General features: G+C 39.8%; 2 protein-coding genes across 2 annotated transcripts; both read left to right on the top strand.

The window, feature by feature from the left end:
- The first annotated feature begins 3,705 nt into the window (after nucleotides 1-3,705).
- On the top strand, nucleotides 3,706-15,495 carry LOC128855843 (serine protease snake). Its single transcript, XM_054091048.1, has 5 exons — nucleotides 3,706-4,385; nucleotides 8,445-8,554; nucleotides 11,133-11,297; nucleotides 11,395-11,647; nucleotides 15,175-15,495. The coding sequence occupies exons 1-5, from the start codon at nucleotides 3,792-3,794 to the stop codon at nucleotides 15,373-15,375; spliced, it is 1,323 nt and encodes a 440-aa protein (XP_053947023.1). The 5' UTR covers nucleotides 3,706-3,791; the 3' UTR covers nucleotides 15,376-15,495.
- A 31-nt stretch (nucleotides 15,496-15,526) lies between these two features.
- On the top strand, nucleotides 15,527-27,369 carry LOC128855845 (small lysine-rich protein 1). Its single transcript, XM_054091051.1, has 2 exons — nucleotides 15,527-15,712; nucleotides 27,041-27,369. Exons 1-2 carry the CDS (start codon nucleotides 15,527-15,529, stop codon nucleotides 27,107-27,109), a joined length of 255 nt encoding a protein of 84 aa, XP_053947026.1. The 3' UTR covers nucleotides 27,110-27,369.
- Nucleotides 27,370-27,431: the final 62 nt, after the last annotated feature.

The raw sequence follows: 27,431 nt of genomic DNA, 5'->3' as shown, positions 1-27,431 counted from the left end.
ATTGCTATTTGTACCACAATTTTTATTGCTTGTACTTATCGACAGCTGCTTATGTCTCTTTATTTATGGGTTAATAAAGAATTTTCGAAACCATTTTAAACAATAGAAATGAAGAATATAATGGAGCATGCCTACCTGCCTCAAATAAACAATTTGCAATTTCTTTATTCACCTTCAAACTTTTGCAGTGCTAATCGCAGTAATTTCAAAACTTTCCTTGTCTGGAGAAATGCATAAATCATCAAGGGCAATTAAATTAACATTATGAGTAAATGATAAACACGAACGTTTTTTTATTTTTTTTTTTTGGTCAGGACAGACTAGTAAGTGCAGCACTCAGACACAATTAAGTCCATTGTACTGCACTCAGGTTCCCTTTTTAATCTTCTTCAAATTCACTCGACCTCCGAAAAAATCTGCCAAAGACCACAAGCCTGATTCGAGCGAAGGCTGGGCAGACGCACAGAAAGTGACCCACCGTCTCATCCTCCTCTCCAAATGCTGGGCAGAGTGCACTGTCTGAGATGCTTACCTTTTCCATGTGCTTCGTCCAAGTGGCCCGTCATCAGTCCAACCGGCTGCCTACAGTCCCTTCTGCGTAATGACAGGAGGAACTGCGAAAGTCGGTCGAACATGACAGGTAACATCCGTTTTGCCCATTTGCAGCTTCTCTCAGCCTACCAAACTCGCTTGTGGGTCAGATTAACCCGTTTACTAACCGTGGCTTTGATGGCTGTAGAAGGGAGTGGCAGAATGGGCTCCGGGCCACAGAAGTTGAATTCAGAGCCCATTCTAGCTAAAGAGTCAGAGATCTCGTTACCCGTGCTAGATCTCGTGTCCCGGGACCCATGTTGACATCAGGATATTATATCTGTAGACATTGTTTAACCTAGATTTACAGTACTCGACTACCCTTGAAGTTGTTGAAGGGCTGTCTAAGGCGATGAGCGCAGCTTTGCGCACTGTGGCGAATTTTGCGTAGTCAGTCGCTGCCGGCATTTTTGTTTACTTTTATTTTGAAGAGGCCCGGAAACCAAACAATTATATTTTTTCTGAATTCATCAATCAGAATGTTTTTAATCTGGTTGCCGTATGTGCTATCATTTTGAATATTTGATAACACAGTGCGACAATTTTCAAGTCAACGGCTCTCTCCCAAACCAAACCAATTGCAAATGAAAGTACTCATATAGAATAGTAAAACCTCAACTGGGTTTTGGTCTACCGGGTCACAATTTTTTTTCGAGTGTATTAAAGTTTCCCAATATTGATCAAATGCCATATTAAATATTATGGTAAATCCAGTACAAATATTGATTTTCCTTAAATTTCGTCTTAGAAGACTTTAGTAAACTCAATGATACATTTTTTTGTAGAACATTTTAACCCGTTGAATCCCACCGTTATGTGACTATTTAACCCATTTTTCTTTCAAAAATTTTTTCAAAAGCCCTCTTAAATTGGGTATTAAGGGGTTAAATGTTCTACAAAAAGATTCCTTGGAAATTTTCACTAGGGGCTGTCAAAGACCTTGAGCACCTTTTTTTTATGTAAAATTAAAAAAAAAAAAAATGTATCAATTCTCAGATTTTCTTGAATTGTTTTTTCTAAAAAAAAAAAATGTTTCTAAATTTTCGGCATAACTTGAAGGGACTCCAAATTTTTAAACAACTTATTAACCTTTAATTTATTGTTTCATACAACACACTCTGTGCCGTTTGTGTGTTTGTTACAGTTCCGGAAATTCCGATCATCTGACAGTTGCGCTACTAGGAGACGTATACTTTGACAATTGTTTTAAGTTCTGTTGCGCGAAAACGTCTTCCTATATATTTCATCTTACGAAAAATACAGTGCCCGACTCGAAATAACTTTTGTTACGTTTGTGGCTTATTCGCACCGAGTAAAAATTTTAAAAATATTACGAAAACAGTGGTTAATTCGTTTCAGAAAATAATCAAGACTACTTATTGTTGTGATATTGATTCGATGTTTGAAAAAATTGGTTACCCTCATATTTCAGGGGAGTGGCGACTTTTCATCGATGCATCGGTCAACAACCTTAAAGTAGTGCTGCTTCATATCGGTAACAAACATCCAGCTGTCCCGATCGCATATGCCACCAACCTCAAAGAAACATACGAAGGCATGGAATTAATATTACAGCTGATAAACTACCAAGGGCATAATTGGAAAATATGCTGCGATTTAAAAGTGGTCGGATTACTCATGGGTGTTAAGCGTGGATTTCCAACCCACCAGTACTTTTTGTGTACATGGGAAGGTCGCAAAAGAGATCAGCATTACACTGAATTTAAGTGGAAACCGCGAACATGCTACAAAGTAGGCGTAGAAAGTATAGAAAATCGACCATTAGTGCAGCCATCTCAAATCATTTTGCCATCACTACACATTAAGCTCGGTGTCGTATCAAATTTTGTTAAAAAACTGGATCGTGAGGGCGAGGCGATTGCAAGTTTGCGCAATATTTTTTCGAAACTGAGCGGCGCAAAGATTCATGCAGGTATTTTTTTACGAACACTTTTAGTAACTTTATTTTTTTAATGATGTGTATAATTTAAGGTGTTTTCAGTGGTCCGCAGATAAAAAAAATAGTTGCAAGTTATGAATTTTCATCAAAATTGAATGCTATCGAACAACGTGCATGGAAAGGCACAGTTGCCGTTATTGAGCAGTTTCTTGGCAACAAACGAGCTGACAATTATAAAAATATTGTTGCAGAAATGATTTCGACATATGACGAAATGGGCATATTAATGTCGCTAAATATCCATTTCCTTCACAATCATTTAGATTGTTTCCCTGTTCATTTAGGAGCTTGTAGCGATGAACATGGCGAAAGGTTCCATCAGGACATTGCGGCTATTGAAAAGCGCTTTAAAGGACATGACATTACGCATATGCTTGGCGAATACTGTTGGTCTATTTGTCGCGATACTGACACAAATGCTTACAAACGCAAAAATAAAAGGCCTAAGTTTCTTTAAAAGCATTAAAACTTTTAATGTAACAATTTTTAATTTTAATATAAAAAAATTAATAAAAAAATTCGGGGTTTATATCTCTATTGTAATGCGGAGTGAAATACCTTTCTTTTGATACCCACATTGGCATATCTCATACAATTTTTTTTTAATTTCGAACAGGTGGCAACCCTGTGATACACTATCTGTGTGCCCAATTTCATTCAAATCCGTTATGCTAATCCTGAGATCGTGTGGCTATACAGATATGCATACAAGAATTGCTCGTTTAAAGTTATAAAATACAAAAAAAAAATTTTTACGTGTACATGAAAATCGCCGATACACGTGTTATTTTTATTTTTTATCCCCTTTCCGAAAAAGTATATTTGGTTCATAGGACAGAATGTGTGTAACGCGGTGTAATAAGTACCACTATTTTACATTATAAAATCAAAATATTTGAAAATATAAAAAAAAATAAAAATAAAAAATGAATACAAAATCAGCTGTTATACTCGTATATTCAATTTCGCAAAATTTCTCCGTTTCTCCCATCAATACTGCAAAAAAAAAACTTGCCCACTAATCGATTTTTTTTTTTGCACACAAATCCTGCAAGACAGACAATACTTGATAATATTAAATAACTTTTTGAATTAAAGTATGACTAAACGATTTGCTTTGATGCGACTCAAAGCTCAGTCTGTTACTTGTGTGGCTCGGTGCTGTACGCAAAACAAATACTCGCCTAATTATTATAAAATATTAAACAAGTAATTATAATTAATAATCGCGCGTATTGCGATGAAGTTCGGAGTGTTGCTTATCTCATTTTTAGGTGTATTGAATATACACAGCATTACGGCGACTGGTTCACGAAAAACTCGCAAAGTGCACGGTCAAGGCCACAATCCACAAGGTGGAATTCAATCGCCGCCAGGCGACTTTTACGACGTGCAACCTGAGTTTTTGTTGCAATTCAGTGACAACAAAGGTAACAATGGAAGGGGTAACGGCAATGGCAACAATGGAAGGGGCAAGGGCAATGGCAACAATGGAAGGGGCAATGGCAATGGCAAGGGCGGCAATAAGGGCTTGCAAGGCTTTGTCTTAGCCACCGAATTGGACAACGGTGGTACAGCATTAGATTGTGAAAATCCTAATGGACCTGGTAATGGACATGGCAACGGGCACGCCTATGGCCAGTGTCGTGGTAGGGGCAATAAGTTTGGACCGAAACCTCCACCACCGGGACTTTATAAGCGTTTTGCCACAATCTATAGCGATGTGGATCGAAAAGTGGAAGGTGAGGCATACAATGAAGCGCTCGAGAATGATGAAGTCAATGATGATTTCAATGGACGATCAATTGTAGCGCCAGGACAATATCCGCATATGGTGAGAAGCAATCAATTAATATATTAGTTATATTTTGTTTTCGGTTTTGTTAGGCATAAATGTTTAGCAGTTGCATTATTGCATTGGCATAAACAAATCGAGTGATAGCCGAATAATACCGGTTTGCTGCTTCTAGCGCTGCTAATCGGGTTTGGCTTGCATTGAAATTATTTAATGATTTGAGGCCACAGATATAAATATTTCAAGTGTACGAAAAGCGATAAGAATGTGCTATATGGCCTCTTAATAATTGATTAATTAGTGTTATTAAAAGCAAAAAAAAATATTTTAATTATAAAACAAGTTTACAAGGATTTTGACCTGCGGCGTTTGATTGTAACTTCTTTGGTGAAATTTGACGCCATATTCGAATATGAAGTCAAATATTATAAAGTACGCGTAGAAAAATATTCGACATACCATAGATCCAAGGCGAGTCTATTAAAGGCGGTATCGGTAAATCAGCTGATTTGTTCTTATTCTTTCGCCGTGTCCATGATGCTGTCAGCCCAGAATGAAGTAAGGCGAATTGTTTCTTTGTTTTTTACATTGCCAATACTTTTCTTTGACAATCAAACATACAAAATATAGATGTTGGTCTATTGCCACCACCTTTAATGACTGCGCCTTGCATAGATCTAAATTTCATTACGAAAAAAGTGAGCTCACTAAATTGCCACAACCTTTGGGTGCAGTCAGCTGTTTAACAAATTCTTTTCAGGTGCAAATTTGAAATTTGATATTAAAAATTACACTCAGTTAGAATTTGATTTCTAAGGCTTGTACTAACTTCATAACATTCATCATCAGTCATATCGGCATCTCATATCAAGTTTTGTCGGGCGTATTGTGTGAAAGACTAAAACCATATGCCAGCGCACTGATTGACTCTTATCAGTGTAGTTTTAGACCTGGACAGTCCACCATCTACCAGATCTTTACACTACGCCAAATCCTGGAAAAAACCCTTGAAAAAGATATTAACATCACTCATGATCTCTTGGTCGATTTTAAGGCTGCTTTCGATAGCCCGATAAGGGATCGCCTTTACGCCACAATGTCTGAGTTTTGTATTCCCGCAAAATTGATTCGATTTTGCAAAATGGCATTGAGCAACTCGTCCAACTCTATAGGGTAGGAAAAGACCTCTTCGAACCGAGCGAGGTTTCATACAAGGCGATCAATTATCGCGCGACCTCTTCAACTTCCTCATGGAAGGGGTACTACGGAGAGCCGGTGTTCATCGGAATGACACTATTTTCACCAAAAGTGTTTAGCTTCTACCATATGCTGATGACATTGTTTTCATAGGGCACGGCAAGCGAGATGGGAGTCAACTAGATTGGGTCTGGCGGTTAACTAGCGCAAGACGAAGTATATGCTGTCCACTGTAGGAAAGATACACGGGGTTTTGGATCCAACATTTCAGCGGCAGAGATTTAATATATCTTGGCAACTCTATCACAACAGCAAATGATGTCAGCCTGGAGATAAACCGATGAATCACGCTTGCCAATAGGTCTTACTATGGTCTCAGTATGCAAATATGTAGCAGAGTCCTCTCTCACGCGACAAAACGAATACTCGTCTTACCCGGCACCGAAGCATGAGTTGTGTCGCAGACTGAAACAGCCACTTTTGGGGTATTCGAGAGAAAGAAACGGAAAATCTTCGGTCCTCTTCGTGTTGGCGATAACTACTACCGCCAAACTGGAAAAACAAAAAATTCTGAATATTATTTTAACCTTTTAGAACAGCTGAAGGAAAAAAATCATGAAAAAGGTCCCGGTTTGCAAATGAACAAATTTTTCTTAATCCGTACAATGCACAGTGGCACAAGCGCATTGTGACAATGACTAAAATCCATGAATCAAAGTTCGAATTGTTGGAACATCCACCCTATTCACCAGATTTGGCCCCTAGTGACTTCCATCTGTCTCCAGATCTAAAAAATGCATGCGTGGAAAGCGTTTTTCGTCAAATTATGAGGTCAGCTTCGGAAGCATAGTTTGCCTCCCTTCCAGATTATCACTTCAGTGATGGAATTCATATATTGGAATCTCGTCGAAACAAGTGTATTGAATAATACAGTGTAATACTGAATAATAAAGTGTATTTCAAACCATCAATTTGTGTGTTTCTTATCGAACCGCAGAACTTAGTGAATAAACAGTATAGTAGCAAACTTCACTTGATTTCATCTCACTAAATTGATATTGCCTTTAATAATGTCGCGCGTTACGTCTGTGGTCTCAAAAGATATGACATTTCTTTGCGGAAAAACAAAATTCTTGGATGCAGCATTTTTGACATATGACGGTTAGAAATTGTCTATTACCTTTACTATAAATTAAGAAAGATTAAACTCTGCTTGTCCCCAAATATTCGTACTTGTCCTCATCAAGGCTGTTCGTCATTAATACTGTGAATCTCTATAATTCAATTCATAAATCTGTCAGAGCTGTGATCAGAAGGAGTAACTATAAATGGCTAATACACGATTACAGTAGGTTCTGTTTTTATGCGGTAGATACGTTCCGCAAGAAACAGCATAAAAAAAGCTACTCGTTCTATAGTAAAATTATAGATACGTTTCAAAAGTGCTAAAACCGCATAAATCTGAAATAATGTAATAAAATCGCATAAAAAAGGGCACTAGTCCCATATTATAACTATAGATACGTTCCATAGACCGCATGAATCTGAAATAATTAAATAAAATCGCATAAACAAAATATTGTATTTTTGAAATTTATATCTTTATTTAAGAAACGTCAGAGTCGAAAAATAAATTTAAGTCAGAAATAGAATCAGACAATACCCACATGTTGCGCGTTCGTTTAGGATTTGGCGTAAAATCACTTTCGTCACTTGAGGAAATGTACACGTCTGATCTAGATAGTTATGCAGGCGGTTCCATACTTGTAGGGTTAGCATTTCTGATGTAATCTGTGATTAGTTTTTGCTTAGCTGGTTTAGAATCTTGTTTATATGTACAATTCCCGATAGGTCGACATGCATTTTGTAATTTAAAAAAAACCGCACTATTTCAAAACCGCATAAAAAAAAGCCGCATAAAAACAGAACCTACTGTACTTTAATTGTCCAAAATGATGGTGGCAGTGAATAAATTGTTACCATTTCACTGTCTCTCAAATTTTTTCTACTTTTAACCATAATCTTGTATATTCTATTCCTTTGTCTGTCTACTCTCATATTTATCTATAATTTTAATTTAACTTGTTAGTTTACAGTTTTAAGTTTGCAGTATATAAAAATAATTGATTGTGAATTTTGTAACTTCCAACAAGTTGATGTATTGGGTATGGAAATAAGTTTCCACCCTTTCTTAGACAAAGTTACGAATTATTTAAACAATTAAGTAATACAGGATATTATGTAAAGTATGTGCCATTGGGCGCTACAACTTTACTCCATCTTTCAGGCAGCATACGGATACCTCTGACGAAAAATTCGAGTTCTTTTGACTTGATCCATTCATTGAGCCAGTTTACGATGCTCTCGTAAAAAGTGAACCGCATTCCAATAAGGGCTGACTGCTTTGATGGGAACAGATGGTAATCCGAAGGTGCAATGTCTGCGGAATGCGGCGGGTGGGGCAAGATTTCCCCGATTGTGGACCGATTTAGCAACGTGTCTGGCTGGTTGTCATGCAGTAAAATCAGTTTGTAATCTGTATCGTCCCATACCGGCCGCTTTTCTTAGAGAGCTCGATTCCAACGCATTAGCTGCAGTCGGTAACGATCGCCATTGAGGGTTTAAGGAGTTCATAATAGACACCCTTCTCATCCCACCAGATGCACTATATAGCCTTTGAAGCACGAACACAAAAATAGTATCAGCAGCGACACCTCTTTTACGAGGGGGGAAACTTATTCCCATACCCAATATTATAAAAGGCTAAAATATCTTACAGATACAGCCTCATTTAATAATAAGTAAATAAATAAATTTCACGTGAAACGCAAGCTTAGTACTGTGCTTTAATCTATAAACTTGTGTGACCGTTAATGCTCATTTATTTTGAAACTTTTTCAGGCCGCTCTAGGTTTTCGCACCTACTCCAACAGCTACGAATATAAATGCGGTGGCAGCTTAATTAGTGAAGTGTTCGTTTTAACCGTTGCACACTGTTGCTATCACAGCGGGTGAGATTTACAAGTTATCAATTGAATTTATATGCAGTAATAAATGTATATTAGGGCGGGTCGATTTGTATGGAACGATTGATTTCGACATCGTACCCAGAAGATTCAGATTCTACACATATTAAAGAAATCAACTTCGAGCCACCAAATTTTAAATGAAGCTATTTACAATACAGAGCTAATTTGCAAAAAAACAAAAAATCGAAACCTTCAAGTACCTAGGCGTAAATTTTAAGTTGTCCCGCAGATCCTGCATAAACGACAGACTACATGTTAAAAAAAATACGTGCCATGGACGTGTAAACTAGAGATCTATAGGACCCTTTTAAGGCCAATAGCAACTTATGGGTGCAAGAGTAGCTACCTTTTCAGGCAGTCAGGCTGCTATCTAGGCCTTAGATTCCAATTCCATTCCATCCAAACTAGTTTTACAGTGTAGAGAGGAACTAGAACTGCTTGGTCACTGGCTTGAAATTATTCTGATATGGGTTCCCGGTCATAGGAACATGCGGGGTAATGAGATAGCGGATGAGCTAGTAAGCAAAGGTTCGACACTAGATATAGCAGAGGTGGTGGCAGCCGCCATGCCACTCAACACAAAAGCACCAATTGCTTCACACTATCATTCTTTAGTCGAAAGAAAGTGGAAGCAATTAACCACATGTATTACACATGGTGATACCAAACGAGGTTTCAGACAGGGTGACTCGCTGTCGTGTGACTTCTTTAACCTGATGTTGGAGAGCATCGTACGAGCCGCAGAACTTAATCGCTCAGGCACAATTTTTTATAAGAGCGTACAATTGCTGGCGTATGCCGATGATATTGACATCATCGGCCTTAACAACCGCGCTGTTAGTTCTGCCTTCTCCAAACTGGATAAAGAGGCAAAGCGAATGGGTTTGGTGGTGAACGAGGACAAAACGAAGTACCTCCTGTCTTCAAACAAACAGTCGGCGCACTCGCGTATCGGCACCCACGTCACTGTTGACAGTTATAATTTTGAGGTTGTAAAAGACTTCGTGTATTTAGGAACCAGCATTAACACCGATAACAATGTCAGCCTTGAAATCCAACGTAGAATCTCTCTTGCCAACAAGTGCTACTTTGGACTAAGTAGGCAATTGAGCAGTAAAGTCCTCTCTCGACGAACAAAACTAACACTCTACAAGACTCTCATCATGCCCGTCCTAATGTATGGCGTAGAAGCTTGGACGATGACAACATCCGATGAAGCGACGCTTGGAGTGTTCGAGAGAAAGATTCTGCGTAAGATTTTTGGACCTTTGCACGTTGGCAATGGCGAATATCGTAGACGATGGAACGATGAGCTGTATGAGCTTTACGACGACATAGACATAGCGCAGCGAATAAAGATCCAGCGGCTTCGTTGGCTGGGTCATGTCGTCCGAATGGATACAAACGCTCCGGCTTTGAAAGTATTCGATGCGGTACCAGCTGGTGGTAGCAGAGGAAGAGGAAGGCCTCCTCTGCGTTGGAAAGATCAGGTGGAGAAGGACTTGGCTTCACTTGGTGTGTCCAATTGGCGCCGGTTAGCACGAGAGAGAAACGACTGGCGCGCTTTGTTAATCTCGGCCAAAATCGCGTAAGCGGTTATCGCGCCAATTAAGAAGAAGAAGATTACACATGGTCGTCGTACAAAATCCAAAGTGCAAATTACATACTAGGATGCTCTTGACTAAACATTACACGCATCACTGCAACCCTTACAAGTCATCGGAAGGCAGGGGATCATGCAGCCAGACTTAACCTTCCTTTCAATCCCATCTGCAGAAGCTGTCAAGCGGAAGTGGTGAAGGAAAGTCTTTTCCACAAATTATAGAGATCTTAGACATCGGGATAAAGAATTTGCTGCTGTACATGGACCTCACAAAATGGATGTGACTTACAAAAAAAAAAACACAAGACATCAACACAAGAGAACAGTGGTAGTAAAACGATGCTGGTCGCTAATTAGGATTATTTCAGTAGAAATACTCAACCACTTCAGCAACAACAACTCCGCTTAGTAGACGACGGTCGCTGTAAGTGCGAAGGCATTTTTGAACACTACCTCACTTACCATAAAAATAGCGTGGCAGTAGGCAGTTTTATAATACTTTAATAGGAAAAGTGATTGCGTATAAGTTTTAGTTTGATTGAAAAAAAACACATACAGTCACTTTTCATATTACAGTATTTAAAAATATATTTAATTTACTAGGAAAGTTCTTTAAACACTAAATAGGCATAAATAACCAAATTCTCCATACAAAAAAAAAAAAAAATCCACCAGAACAAGTTTGCATTACAAAAAAATAACATTAAAATTACTTAAATAAATATTTATCTGCATACAAACTTTCTTATTAATTCAAAATGGCTTATTTTAAAATTTGGGTTTGTCGAAATTGAATTTTAGTTCGACTTGTTTTTGCAAATTAAATTTGTATAGAATCTGAAACTTCCAAAGCCGTTGTGAAAAAAGAAAAAAATATCCGCCCTAATGTATTTAATACAAGCACTAACATATGCACTAATACATATACAATAATATACACATTTATTTACATGTAAGGCAAGCGCCTGAGGTGGTCAAAGTCGGCGACATCAATTTGAAAAACATTGCCTTAGATGAAATCTTTCAAGTGCGTCCCATTGCCGAAATACAGTCGCATCCTTTGTACAACAACTCATTTAACTATCACGACATAGCATTGATACGTTTGGCACAGCCAGTTGTGTAAGCCAATGAAATCTTAACAAATGAACTCTAAAATATAATAATAAATTTGGTTTATTTCTCTATTAAATATTTATGTATGTCTGTATGCATGTAGTTACACGAATTTTGTGCGTCCTATTCGCTTATGGGTCAGTGATGAAATTCCGTACAATAAACTTCACGCAATGGGCTACGGCTCGACCAGCTTCGCGCAGGCTCCAACAAATGTGCTAACCGAATTGGAGTTGTCCATTGTGCCGCTGCCTCAATGTAATCAAATTTTACCTGCAGATTCTGGTACACCCGAGGGGCTATTGGAGTCACAGATTTGTGCTAAGGATTTTGAACAAAATCGTGATACGTGTCAGGTGAGTAATATTATATTTCGAGAAGTAATTCTTTTCAAGGCACTCAAGTATATTTACACCTCGCGACAAATCGAGAAACCATTAATATTATTACCAGTTTGGAGTAGTTTTATTTTATTTTAAAACAATGGAGAGTAAAATTTTAAGGCCATGCAATGTTTTGGGAATTTTCGTTCCGCGAGAGAGAAAAAAGATATAACGTAGAAGAAAAGGAGAGAGAGACCTATACCTTATATATATCTTAAATACTCTTTAGGCTATTTTTCCTGAGTTTTTCCTTGGGGTCTCTAATTTCTAGTGAGAAATAACACTACCTTTACTTTTTGTTGGTGTAAACTTGTAGGAAATATATTTTTGGTACGTTCTTTTATATTATTATTTATTCGGTGCCTAATGTTTGGGGCGTTGTTGGTCCCAACTTGTTTGGCGTTTTTTTTGTTTTTGTGCCTACTTGTTGGCGTTTATTTCCGTTTCCTGGCTAGTGCTTGTGCGTACTATATTATTTAGATATATATTCTTTCTCTCTCTTTTTCATTCTCTCTCGGGTCTCTCCCTCTTTCTTTGTCTGCCTTCTGTTAATTTTCTATAATTATTTTTCCTTGAAAGTGCTGCAAAATGCCTGCGCACTTACAGTGACCCTCCTCTTCTGGGCTGATTCCCCTTTCGGTACTACTTTCTGCATTACTTCGGGAAGACCGAGAATGGCAACCATAAAAAGGACCACGTTCCCACGACAGTCGGTTCTACGTAACCGGCACGAGCCGGATTTATAGCCGGTCAAGGATTGTCACTTCAGCAGCATTTCCAGTATATGTATGGGGATCTTTTATGCTGCTACAACAACAAAAACAATTTCTACTCACCCACGTCTGGGCCCATCATATTTGTAGCCAATATCATGGTATAGGCTCGTCTTCTTGTTTCTCCACATCAAGTAGTACGTCATTGCGAGTCAACGACTCAAATGCCTGTGGCTGTCCTCGGTCCGTCAATTGCGGTCAGCCTCCACTGCGCTGCTACTAATCGCGATGCTCCGCCTGGTGCTGGTACTATTGATTGCTGCCGTGCCTTGTGCTCCCAATCAATATGACGGAGACGCATTACGATTTTTTCTGTGAAAGCTCGAAATGACTCTCACTTCTCGAATATCTCTCGTGAGGGTGGGCTACATTTCCCCTTCTAGATTAAATCATCCTGAGCTTTGGACAAAGCGTAAAATGTTGTTGATAACTAAAGTGTATAGATTATCTTTATTCATTCAATCTTAAATATCGGTTTATGCTCATCGCTAGAGACGGGCATGTGCACAAAAGGGGTTGAATTGATTCCAACTGCTCCTCATTCCTGCAGCTACGACAGGACTCATGCATGTAAACGTTTAATCTTCTTGTGTGATTTCCTATGAGAGAATATCCTGTGAGGGCCCCTGCTAAGGTTCTAATTCGAAGTCTACTCAATTTTATAATATTCTTGGACAGACGTAGATTTAGCCTTGGCCATGTTTGCTTCACAATTTCACAGGTATTGTCCCTAATCCACCTTTAATTTACTGAACTGATTAGTGCATCCTTAATAAGAAGCTTACAAGTTACGAGAGGTACCCCATAAAATGACTTATGTTTGGCATACAGATACCTTCTCTTGCAAGTTGGTGAGCCCTACGGTTCCCTGGTATATCTCTGCGGCCTGGAACCCAGCATAAGATTATACGATATTGTTTGGCCATCTCATTTAGAGATTGGCGACAACGTAAGACACTCTTTGATGTTTTTTGGAATGTACCCAGAACCCGTAGGGCAGCTTGGCTGTTTGATAAAATGCAGATATCTGTTGATGATATTCTGTTTATCTTTAACCATTTTAAGGCTTCATGAATAGCGTTTATTTCCGCTTGAAAAACACTACAGTGATTCGGTAATTTAAAGAATTCACTGATAGAAAGCTCTTCGCAATATAACCCTGATCCTACACCGGTGTTCATTTTAGATCCGTCCGTGTAGATCTTAACAGATGTGTTGTGCGATGGATCTTCTTCAAGCTATTTCAGACTAGAAGGAATATTTATTAAGAAATTACTTTCGAAGCAGAGAATGGGAAGGTGATAATCACAATCACAGGGTATATCCATATAGAAATCTAGGATGGCTGAATGTCCATGTATGGCAGTCTTCCATTGTGAGCTCGATCTGAGCCTTAAAGCGGAACATGCCGCTGAGTATTTGCAGAAGAGATCTAGGGGTAGCAGATGTAATATGATACCCAAAGCCATGGATGGCGTGGTTTTCATGACGCCACATATTGCTAATTCCGCTGATCTCTGCACCTTATTCAATATATTAGAATAGGTCTTTTTCTGCACACTACCAGACAAAATTTCCTTATAGAAAAATGGGTCTGACAACTGTTGCATATAGTAAAGCCAATAAGCAACCTAATGTTTAATTTCCAGATCTTATCTAAAGCTCTCCTTCTTCTTCTTCTTAATTGACGCGATAACCGCTTACGCGATTTTGGCCGAGTTTAACAAAGCGCGCCAGTCGTTTCTTTCTCGTGCTAACGGGTGCCAATGGGACACACCAAATGAAGCCAAGTCCTTCTCCACCTGATCTTTCCAACGCAGAGGAGGCCGTCCTTTTCCTCTGCTACCATCAGCTGGTACCGAATCGAATACTTTCAAAGCCGAAGAGTTTGTATCCATTCGGACGACATGACCCAGCCAATGTAGCCGCTGGATCTTTATTCGCTGCGCTATGTCTAAGTCTTCGTAAAGCTGATACAGCTCATCGTTCCATCGTCTGCGATATTCGCCGTTGCCAACGTGCAAAGGTGCAAAAATCTTACGCAGAATCTAAAGCTCTCATACAGGTATACAAGTTAGGTTCGCATTCCGAAATCTTTCTAAGATGTTTGACTTCTAAATCGATTTCCTATCTATGGTTAGTCCCAAGTGCTTGGATTTTTCCGAAGTACTTGGTTTCTTCACAAGAGTTTCCCCCTTGAGCATAATTTTAGCTCTTTAGCACTTAGCTGAGGGAGTCTATGTTTTCTAGTGAACAATATGAGTTGTGTTTTGCCTGGGTTGACTCCTAGACCATACTCCTCTGCCCCCCTAGAAAGCATATCTTAAGCATTTTGTATTAAGTCTCTTAACTCTCACACATGAAAATGTTCTGAATGTGTTTACGGTATGTCAAAATTTTTCATAAATATTATTTCATTAAATAAGTCAATTTTTTCAATGGCGCCCGACAACACAAAAACTGCTCAAGGCCAGTAACATAAATAGCAACTCTCGTAATAGTGCCAAAACGGAATCTCTTGCGTTATTGGTATTATTTAGTAACTTTTTTCATCTATGAACAATAAAATAGTCAGTGTGGCATTAAAGACTTAAAGTTAAAGAAAATAAATATCTAACATCAAGAAACTTTGAATTACATAAAATCATCCTTTTGGTCATAAATCCATGAAGATTTAATACTCTCATATTCTCAATTCACTCAATTCACTCTTTCCATTCTTAACAGGGCGACTCTGGTGGACCACTACAACTGAATTTGATGCGTAAAAATAGGAAACATTTCCGTTATTATTTGATTGGCATGACTTCGTATGGAACATTTTGTCGCAGCGCATATCCCGGAATTTATACGCGTGTCTCCTCATACATTGAATGGATAACATCAGTTGTTTGGCCGGATTACTACAGCAGTTACTTTCCAGCGTAACAGTTTTTGGACAACAGTAACATTAGCATTTAACAGGAGAATGTATATTAACATATGAATGTCACTATGGAAATATTTGATTATTAAATCGATAACAAATTTTTAAAGACGCCAAAAATAAAATTTTTAATATCTGCACTAAATTTCATTAATGCCAGGCAAAAGTAAAAAGAAACGCAACAGCAAAGACTCCACTTCGAGTAATAATGGCAATGGCGAGGAGGGGGAGAAAAAAAAAGAAGGCAAGAAGAAGAGCAACAGCAGCAAGGCGCTGGGATGCGACATTTTCAATGATGTAGCGATGGAGAATGCCTACTATGTGTGCCACAATGTGCAGGTAAAATCGTAGAGTCTAATAGAAAATTTTAAAACTAAAAAAAATTTAAAGAGTGGCTGATATTTGGAAATAAATAGATGTGTGGAAATAATTTATTACAATTGTTACAAATTATGAAGTTTTGGTGTTCATGTATCCAAAAAATGTTCAAAGTAGGAGAAAGTGAGAGAGCAAATTGACATTTCATTTTGCGGGGAAGTTACAAGTTTTTACTGAATAAATTTTTACTTGTAAGAATTTGCAAGTGAGAAAAACAGCTGATCGCAAAGTCAAAATAAACACGAATTAAATTTTGCGAATTGAGTCAAAATTCTAAATGTAAATAAAAATTGTGAATGTAAGTAAATCTATTCTAGATAAAATTTATAACGTTTATTTGAAGTCATATATGAAATAGGAATCGGGCAGTAATATAGAGGTACATTCTTCTGAACTACAGCCTCCAGTCACCATTGCTGCAGTTGCCGCAATACAAATCGAAAGCATTGAAGATATTTTGTGTGTTATGTTTGGACTTATTGGTTATTAACTAATTTGGCAATAAATGTACGAACATACATGCATAGATGGAAACAGGAAAAATATAAAGAAAGCTGTGATTGCCACAACAAAATAATTGCTAATGGATTTTTTTTCATTTAAAATTGATTATGAAATGGAACAAATTATTGTGGATAAAATAAAATCATATGGTGTTAAGCTCGTTTATTTTGCATTGTATTTGCTTTTTTTAAGTTAATACGAGGTATTTTTATTAGGCGCGCAACTAAGTTCTAGCTGTTGTTTAAATGAAAATACAACTTTATTCTGAATAAATGGTTACAAGTGAATCATTGAATGTATTGCCCATCGCTGGCTACTACTTTTTCCCACCTTTCTGTTCATCTTTTGAGGCTATCCACGGATCAAGCCATTTTATAATGCCTTCATATGAATGGAACTGAGGGTCAGCTAGACCATGTGCCATCGATCGGATCAGGTGATAATCGGACGGCGCAATATCTGGAGAATATGGCGGGTGGGGTAGGATTTCCCATTTCAGTGTTTCCAGGTAGGTTTCAACGGGTTTGTCAACGTGAAGCCGAGCGTTGTCATGCTGTAGAATCACTTTTTCGTGCCTCTCCCCGTATTACGGCCACTTCTCGCGCAGTGCTCGGCTCAATCGCATCAATTGAAGTCGATACCGATCCCCAGAGATGGTTTCGCTTGGTTTTAACAGTTCATAATAAATAACACCAACTTGGTCCCACCAAATACATAGCATAATCTTCGCAGCGTGAATATTCGGCCGAGGAGACGACGTAGAAGCATGACCGGGCAGTCCCCATCACTTTCTTTTCTTCGGATTGCTGTAGTAAATCTATTTTTCATCACCCGTCACGGTGCGACGAAGAAAACCCTTCTTTTTCCATTTTTTGCCTCTGGAGGAGTTGTTCACAGACGAAAAAACGACGTTCAACATCCCTTGGAACCCAAGTCCCCTGTTTCTGAATCATTCCAAAAGCATGCAATCACTTGGAAATGGATTGACGGGTAACTCCTAATACTGAAACAAGCTCTTCTTGCATTTGACACGGATCCTCATTGAGCAATGCCTTCAATTCAGCGTCTTCGAAGGTTTTTGGACTTCCTTCACGCGAACGGTCGTCAGCATTAAAATCACCGTCTTTGAAGCGACGGAACCAATCTCGGCACGTTGTTTCACTTAAAGCAGCATTTTATAAACTTTTTGTAGCTCTCGATGCGCTTCAGCCGCGTTTTTTTCGAATGAAAGAGGTAAATCAACACATCGGAATAAAATCAGACATTTTCACAAAACCAAAAGTATCTCATTCCAAAACAAAATCACTAATGTGCCGAAGCAGTTCGTTTACCATATGTCTAAGCTTGGTTTATGACGTTTAGGTTATGTTAAAATCGACTGGTACACATTGCTGGCGGCATCTATTGACAAACAGCGGGAACTTAGTTGCGCACCTAATAATTTTTGTGATTTTTCCCGCCAACAAATTTATCCGCTGTTCGTCAAACTTGCAAATTGTTACTAATTTTGCGTTCATGTACTTTTTTTGATATTTTTCTCTTTGAGAGCGAATTCTCGGAAATTAAGTTACTGGATAATTTTTGCATGAACATACCTAATATTTAAAGGGTAATATATATTTTTTTAATATAAGTTTAGTGTACTATGTTAAATAATTGTATCATTAAGACCATTTCACAAGTTACGACAATTTATTTGTTTCCTATTTAATATTAATAAATTTTTAATAAAAATATAGCTCATTGTCCCACGAAAACCGCATCAATCTAAGTTTAAAATTTCGTGATTTTAATCCGAATTTGAGTATGCAGTTTTGTAGTCCTTGCTGATTGATGGAACCCCAACTATAATTGCCACTCTTCTGCCAGGTTTAGTATCAAGGGCATTGCTAAGCACGTCATCAATTACGATCAGAATCGGAAGTGGTGACAGAATGCAGCCTTGTTTCACTCCAACAACTGGTTCGGGGTTCAGATAATGTACCGTTGTGCATTCCAGAATCTACTTTCGCATTCTACATTGAAAATGTAAACATTGGGACTGTAATATATTTACCAAATTTATCTATGACTCCCTTACACCAAAGTGCGCTCCAGATTCTTTGATGCTACAGTCGATCAAAATCCTTTTCAAAATCGACGAAAACGAAGTACAGCAAATCTTGCATTTCGACAATTTGATCTGAAAGGATCCGGAGGATGGCTATTTGATCCAAACACGATATATCAGTCCAACTCCAGCTTGCTGTCTACGTAAAGTGCCCTCGATCAGGAGCCGTGCCTTTCTTTGGAACATCCACCAAAATGCCTTGTTATAGTCGTGCGTTAGTGCTTCAGTTTACCAGATGGTTTTAAACAGGCGACTCAGCATCTGTGCCGAAGTTTTCAGATCGGCTTTTAGCATTTCTGCCGTGATGTTGTCCCCTCCGCTAGATTTTCCATTTTTCTCATATAGTCTTTTTTTCATTCCAGCCTTGAATTTGAATTTGAAGAGGTCGAGCCAAGGAGCACCAGGAGATTTGGTGGCTCCTAAAACACTCAGGCTAAAAAGCCCATTGTATTTAAAGCTCTGGAAAGGGGGTAGATAGTTAAGGAGGGAGGGAGAAAAGTATCAGAGAAAGAGATAGGAAAGAATAGAGACAGAGATAGAGATAGTTAGTCCTGTGAGAATTTTCCAGATACTTTGGCGAATCTGTATATATCCTCCAGTTTTAGAGAACGAATATTACTCATTCCCATGACATCGGATCCCAATACCCGTAGTCGCGCTCTAGCAAAGGCAGGACACTCACAGAGAAAGTGCTCAGTGCTATCCGCCTCCTCCAAGCAGGACAGGCATACCGGGTCCTCGATGATTCCAATGGTGGTCATATGCTGACCCCATGGGTTGTGTCCTGTCATGATGCCGACCATCAACCGAATGTCTTTCCTTCTAAGTTTTAGTAGAAAGTTTGACAGTTTTCTGTTCGGACTTGTCACAAAACACTTTGCAGTTCTGCAGCGTTCTAGACCGGACCATCGCTCTTTATGTAGATTGCCTACATAATCGTTGATCCAGTTCTTGATTCCTGCGGGACTGATTCCGATTATTGGCTCTGGCCCCTGTGGGGGCACCGCTGATCCACGGTTGGCCAATTCGTCGGCAATTTCGTTTCCTTGAACACCGGAGTGTCCCGGTACCCATATAAGTACAAGCCTATTTTGTCTTGCGACAGAATTAAGCTTCTTCTTACATTCTTGAACAATCTTTGAGGTTGGCTTCGCGTTCTCCAGGGCCTTCAATGCAGCCTGACTGTCACTGAAGACTCCAATCTGTTTCCCGCTCCATCTCCTCTCGATTATCCATTCGGCTACTTTTAGGATGGCAAAAACTTCTGTTTGAAAAACAGTTGCCATTCCCCCCATAGCATAGTGATACTTATTACTATCGTTTAAGTACCATCCGGCTCCAGACCCTATTTCAGTCTTGGACCCATCGGTAAAGAAAATATCCGTCAAACCTCCCTGCATGCATTCTGGATTGCTCCATTGCTCACGCAATGGAAATCTGACATCAAATTTCCTTCCGAACGAAACTGTGGGTATCAGGTCATCTTTAGGTGCCAAGAACAGTGGATACTGCTCCGACAGCAACTTAAAGATTTCTCTGTGTCCCGAAGTTCCATCTTCGTGCCAGAAACCATATTTATGGAGTCTACACATTGCTTTTATTGCTTCCTGTTGTATCTTAAGATCCAGGGGGAGCAGATTAAGCATAGCATTTAGGGCATCACCAGAGGTTGTACTCATGGCACCCGTGATGCATAAACATACACTTCTTTGCAGCCTGTATAGTTCCCGGATTGTGGACTTAACCATGCTCCGTCGCCACCAGACCACAGAAGCGTAAGTGATGATTGGTCTGATAAGTGCCGTGTATATCCATAGGACCACAGCAGGTTTCAGACCCCAAGTTTTGCCAAAGGCTCTACGGCATTGCTGAAAAATCTTCAATGCACGATTCACCTTCAGTGAAACGTCTGGGAGACACACGTCAGCTTCTTATCCAAGATTACTCCTAGATATTTAACTTCGTTGGAAAGACCAAGTGTCACACCTTTCAGTGTTGGAAGACTGAGTCCATCCAATTTCCGTTTTCTCGTAAACAAGACTATGGTTGTTTTGTTCGGATTAACGGAAAGACCTTGTCTCATGCACCAATCATCGATTTTGTCAAGGATACTCTGCACTTTCGTGCAAAGCCTCCTTAAGGATTTATCCGATGTTAGCGCACAGACGTCGTCCGCATATGCTTGGACGTGAAAGCCGAGTTCCTGCATCTCCGCTAATAGGGAGTCTACGACGAAGCACCACAGCAGCGGAGAAAGAACACCCCTTTGGGGACATCCTTGCTTGGCCCTGACTGTGATTTGCTCGTCGTCGCTCCCACCAGCGGTTAACAGCCTCTCAGAGAGCATGGAGTATATCCATTTTATAATGGCAGAAGAACATATCGAGCCGAAAGTGGCATTATCAAAAGCCCCCTCAATGTCCACGAACACGCCCATTGTGTATTCGTCAGCTTCCAGCCCAGCTTCAATCTTGCTAACAAGATCGTGTAAGGCTGATTCACATGATTTTCCACTCTGGTAAGCGTGTTGATTTCTACTAAGTGGACTTCTCGGCAATACCCCCACTCGAATATGTTTCTCCACCACTCGTTCCAGACTTTTCAACATGAACGATGTCAAACTGATTGGTCTGAAACTTTTTGCTAGGGAATAGTCATCTTTTCCTGGTTTTGGAATAAATACTACTCTTACGCGTCGCCATTGGGATGGTATATAACCAAATGCAAGACAGGCTGTGAAGATCCTTTTCAGGGCCTCAATCAGCCTGTCTCCTCCTTTTTTAAGCATTACTGGATATATTCCGTCAGGTCCAGGGGACTTAAAGTTGTCAAAGGAAGATAAGGAAAACCTTATCGATTCCCTTGTCACTATCCGACTAGCAATATACCAGCTGTACCTAGAGGTTCCACCGTTGCCACCGTCATTGTTCATGCCACTCTCAGCTTCAGAGAGAGTTCTACTACCCGGAAAATGGGTTTCGAGTAGAGCATTAAACGTTTCCGATTTGGAAATGGTGTATGAACCATCAGGTTTTCGAATGGAATCCAGCCTTACTGAGCGGTCTAAATGAAGGACCTTACAAAGTCTCGCTGTTTCCCTCATTTCTTCGACGTTACTGCAGAAATTTCTATAGGATTCAAGTTTGGCTTGCCGTACTTTTTTCTTATATTCTCTCTGTGTAAGTCGATGATTGGCCCAGTCCTCTTCTGTTTTGGTCTTCAAGGCCTTATTAAGAAGTTTCCTGGACCGTACACGAAGCTTCGACAGTTCAGGGTTCCACCAAGGAACCGCTTTCCCCTGTCTGCTTTGCCTGAGTGGACACAGTTCCTCAAAGCAGTTGATTAAAGTACCTTCTAATTTCTTAGTAGCATCTTCAATCATTTCTGCTGATTTGAGTTTTTTCAGGTTTGGTAATCGCTCTGTTACAAGCTCACCATACCTGTCCCAGTCCACATTTCGAGGATTCCTACCGGAAGGTATTGATATTGTGTCAATTCCCAGTCGGAATTCGATAAGACGATGATCAGAAAGAGAGTCCTCTTCCAAAACTCGCCATCGGTTGATTTGATTTCCAGCTGACCTATTGGTAAGTGTTAAATCAATCACCTCTTGTCTCCTTCTGGTCACAAAAGTTGGTTTGTTACCAGTGTTTTGGATGACCAAATCGGATGACAGGATAAAATCCAGTAACTTGAGACCTCTGGGGTTGCATTTGCTGCTTCCCCACACAATGTTCTGTGAATTTGCGTCACAGCCCACTATTAGCCCCAGATTATTGGATTCTGCGTACTTGACCACTTCTCTTAGCTCCCTCGAAGGAGGTGGCTGTACAGAGTCATAGGGTAGGTAGGCCGAAACTATGATAGCTTCGACACTGTTCCCACTTTTCCAGTACTTTATTTTTGCAGCAACGATATCTCCAGAGCATAGCTCTTTTAACATCGTGTGTTCGATCAACCTCGGCATGATAATACATGCTCGCGGTCTCACATTCCCTTCACAATGAAGTATTTGTCCCCACGACATAGCACTTAGACCACAGATACGCTTGTGACATACCCATGGTTCTTGTATAAGTATTATGTGTGGGTTTGTTTGCAGTTTTGCATGCCTACGGCACAAGAGAGCCGTAGACGCTTTGCTATGCTGCAGATTAATCTGTGTAAATATTACTTCAGTCATGAGACTGAGTATATTTACGCTTTGTCCTCCACCTTATCCTGGACGCGGAACTGGATCCGCCCCAGATGTAGGTGAGGACGGCAACCGTACTTCGACTTAAGCACCTTGAGGGACCCAAGATCGATACCCAGTACCAGGTGGGAACCCGCCTCCGAAGTGGTAGCGGATTTCTGCCTGGTGCACGAGTATACTCTCCAGAGAGTCGTGTCAAGATCCTTATTCTGAACACGGATGCGTTTGAGGAGTTCTGCTGAATTACAGGAAGGACCCGGAATCCAGACACTCGCTCGTACCAGCCTTTCTTTGCTACTCTCAACAAGAATAAACTTGCTGTTTTCGCAGGCTGGAATCTTTGCTATAACTTTTTCTAGCCATTCTCGGGAAAAAGCATTGGAACAGTGCACCTTTACGATGCCGTCTACCACACTTTTCCCCTCGAACGTCGGCGCGTCTTTCGACTCACCGATAGCTTTCCAAAGATAGCTGTCAAGATAGTCTTGTTGCCCTTTGGACAGTAGACCATCTTGTTTGTCGGTATGTATCTCCACCGTCATTGCCTTTGCTGCCATTCTCGCGAATGATTCGCCAGACGTTGACGGAAGAGTGTCATTCGACATTTGAGGTCCCTTGGCCTCTGCCTTGTCAGGCAAAGGTTTGTCTGCCTTGGATTGGGTCGAGGATGCAGGCATTTCCGAATTCCGTCTCTCGACTTTCCTCTTCTTTGCCTTTCTCCTCTTCCCGGTCGTTGGCACAGACCCCGTTTCGTTTCCGGAAGAGCGCAGCGCTACAGAGGAATCCTCTGTTCTGCCACGCTTTCCCGTTTCCGTTACAGGTGTCGAAGTTGACGGAGCTTGAGTCCTTGCCTTAGCTAGTGCTTCGGCTTGCCTCGCCTTCTGTCTCCTTCGTTTGATCTGCCTTGCGGTTAGACCAACACCTGCGTTCGAATCTCCAATAACTTCGGTCTTTTTACCGGTACTTACCTGATTCGCACCAGGTTTAACCGTTGTCAAAGACTTACTCGGTACCAGAGATCCGTCTGAGTCTACTGAGAGATTGTCCGCCATCTCCACATCCTCCACAACTTGTTCAGTTGCTTCAGATCGTTTCGACGGCGGTGTATCACTCACACTCACTCGGCTCTCCATTGGCATAGCCAATGTGCCATGTTTCACCACTAGTAGTTCGCTTCCTCCGGAACCCTGGGTGTCAGTTCCGGTCATAGGGGAGTGTGGGGTTCGGGCCTGCACATCTGATGCCCGAGCCGTCGATTGCTCGACCGGAGGATTTCCCAGATTTCCAGCCTTAGTTGCAGCCACAGTTGGGTGCTGGGAAGATACATATGTCCATGCACCGAAATTTCTTTGCGTACGTCGCTCGTGAGTTGTCGCTGGTACGTGCTCAAGAATTTCAGATACTCTGAACACTTAATCAAAAATACACGTTTATCGCACCTTTAAAGACGCTTAATCATAGAGAAATATAAATAAGTTAAAACACTCTTCTTCTTATTATATTTTTGACAGGCACCTAGGTGTGTAATAGCGTGAGTGCTTGGTCTTTTTGCTTGAACATTTTGGCGGGGTTACTATGCCAAATTAGAACTTTTATGTTAACATTAAAAATAATAGAATAGAAAATTTACAATAACAAATATTTTTAATATATTTGTCAGCTATAATAATGTTTTTATTGAGAAATATCTGAACTTTTAATCATTTAGTCATTTTAATCATTTTTTATGCAACCATGTCCCATAAAAGAGAGTTTTGGAATCAAGTGATCTTAGCTGTGGGCATTTCAACGGTAGTTGGCAAAGACACAGAAAAGAAGTGGACCAAGGATGGACCCTTTCGGAACACCAGTGTGCACATATCTAGGCTGAGATGTTAATTTTCCAGTCTTAACCTTCTGCGTTCTGCCACCAAGGTAGATGGCCAGAGCTTCACCGCACTGCCTTTAAATCCGAAATAGTGTTTAAGCTTCGAACACAACCAGTTATGATCCTCTGAGTCAAATGCTTTTGAAAAGTAAACAAAGTAGTGTCAAGTCTCCATTGTCAAAGCTAATATCGTTCACTTTTTAAACCAAAGCCAGATTGTAGTGCAGAGAGTAGACGATTGTCTTGCGCAAATGAAGAAATTTGCGTGGCCATCACGTTTTCGCAAGCCTTGGAATCGTCTTGCTTTTTCTTCGTAATCCCATCAGACCAATCTTGAGTGAACAAGAGAACACTGCCTCTGGCCAGCGGTTGCTCAACATGTTCACCTCTTTTCGCTGAATTAGAATACGAAATAATTTTGCGGTATTTTTTTTTTTTTTTTGACTAATTTCCATAATAATATCGGTGTGCCCTAATTCGGGCAGAAAGAGAATATTTGAGAATTATTGAGAATAAAAACAAAAAACTAAAAGAAAAAGCAAAATTGATTTGCCCTCTGTAGAGCAATGGTACGGTTAGGTGAGTAATTTTCTGTTCCATCCACCAAAAATTGTATCGTTATGCTATTCAACATACCTATACCTTTAGCAGCTGGTAAGATTGGAGTCATCTATCTCCAGTGCTACCAATCACATTGTGTCATATCATATGGTGTTAGAAAGGTGACATTTTAAGCTTCATTTACCCAAAAAAAGAAGTTGAAAAAAAGTTATAGCTGTTCAAAAATTAGTGAAAATAATGAAGAAATTCGCTATATTTTGAAATTTTTGTATAAAAAAGGGAAGAATGCCATACAAGCCACCAATGAAATTTGTGAAGTTTACGGAGACGATGCTGTATCAATTCGTGTAGCCCAACAATGGTTCGCTCGCTTCCGTTCTGGAAATTTCGATGTGAAAGATGCACCTCGCTCCGGTCGACCTATCGTTGAAAAAGTCGATGAAATTATGGAAGAGATTGACCAGGACCGTCACATAAGCTGCCATGTCATCGCCAAGGCACTAAACATTAATCATCAAACGGTTTTGAACCATTTAAAAAAGGCTGGTTACAAAAAGAAGCTAGATGTTTGGGTACCACATGAATTGTCTGTGAAAAATTTAATGAGCCGAATTAACATCTGCGATTCGAAATGAAATCGAACCATTTCTGAAGCGAATGGTAACAGGAGACGAAAAGTGGATCAAATACGACAATAATGTGCGAAAAAGATCATGGTGCAAGGGTGGTGAAGCTCAACAAATGGTCGCAAAGCCAGGATTGACGCCTCGAAAGGTTATGCTGCGTGTTTGGTGGGATTGGAAAGGAATCTCCACTATGAGATGATCCAGTTGCTCGAACGATTGATTCTACACTTTACTGTCAACAACTGATGAGATTGAAGCAAGCAATTAAAAAAATCAGCCAGAACTGATCAGCAGAAAGGGCGTCGTCTTCCATCAGGACAACGCTAGGCCACACACATCTTTGATGAATCGGCAAAAACTGAGGGAGCTTGGCTGGGAAGTTTTGATGCATCCACCATATAGCCTTGACCTTGCATCATCGGACTACCATTTATTTCGGTCAATGCAGAACTCCCTTAATGGAGTAAAGTTGGCTTCAAGAGAAGCCTGTGAAAATTAATTGTCGCAGTTTTTCGCCGAGAAACCACAAAAGTTTTACACTGATGGAATAATGTCTCTAGAAGAAAAATAGCAAAAGGTGGTCGACCAAAATGGTACATACTTGGTTTAATAAAGTTCATTATAAATATAAAAAAATTAGTTGAAGTTTGATTAGAAATACGAAAAGACTTTTTCGACTACCCAATATATAGATAAATACACTATCAGTGCTGCCAACAGGCTAAGGACCCAGTCCCTGGCCTGTGCAACAAGTAGAATGACGTGGCCGGAATGGAACATGGGCCGCACAAACCGACTGTAGAAACTGAACAGGAAGGACATGAGAAATCTTATCGGGGTCCTAATAGGGCATTGTCTGATTGGAAGGCATGCCAGTAGATTGGGAGCACTCTATAACGACTATTGCCGAAGCTGTAAGGACATTGAAGACGAAGAGACTATAGAACACTTTCTATGCGGGCGCATGGCTCTGGATAGAAGAAGGTTCAATATTTTAGGAAAAAGTTCTTTAAATAACTTGGCATAAGCAGCCAAAAAATAACAAACTTTGTTAGATATATTAAAGCCACAGGTTGGGTTAATGAGGACAATGTAGAGTGAGGAGAGGGACAGCCCCGGTGGTATTACAATGGGCCTGCAGTAGGCCTAGGTGTGTCACCCGACAACCACTATACCTACCTACCTACCTACCTATTCAACATGTGTTTCATCGAAATACTTACTGGCTTACAGTAGCATACCTACATATATTGGGTATTAATGGTATACAAATTTTCTTACAGAGTGTAGATATGTATGCAAATGTATTTTACTTGTACACACACACGCGCGCATTTATGTATATGATAAATTTTACATAGTCTCAGTTAAAGCCATTATTTATATAAAAAAATTATTAATAAATATTTAAATATTTTGATTTCAGGATTTACTCAAGACGCGCGGTTTCGCTTGGCCCGATGGGCAAAAGAAGAAGAAAAAGGGAAAACGTTAAGAATTATTATACAGTTGCGGCAATATTTCCTTCAGCATTTAAGCCACTATAATTAAATTTGATTATTTAAATCTCGTAAGCGACTATTTTTATTTCTAATAAGTTTTTATACGCTGCCGTTGATTATCTGCCGCAGCAAACGCGCCACCTCCTCCACCCACTCACAAACAAACAAAAACAAAAAAAAATTAACAAATTAAATAGAAATTCTATTTTTATGTCGAGAAAGTCATTATTACGTTCGTTTAGTTTTGATATCGACAATATAATAAACAAAATTCAAATTCAAAAACGTTGTTCTAGAAGAATTTCTTGAATACAC

This window comes from Anastrepha ludens, chromosome 2 (assembly GCF_028408465.1).
Source record: "Anastrepha ludens isolate Willacy chromosome 2, idAnaLude1.1, whole genome shotgun sequence".
In the NCBI taxonomy this organism is placed as follows: domain Eukaryota; kingdom Metazoa; phylum Arthropoda; class Insecta; order Diptera; family Tephritidae; genus Anastrepha; species Anastrepha ludens.
The sequence above is the reverse complement of the archived record's forward strand: the minus strand, read 5'-3'. Positions and strand labels throughout refer to the sequence as shown.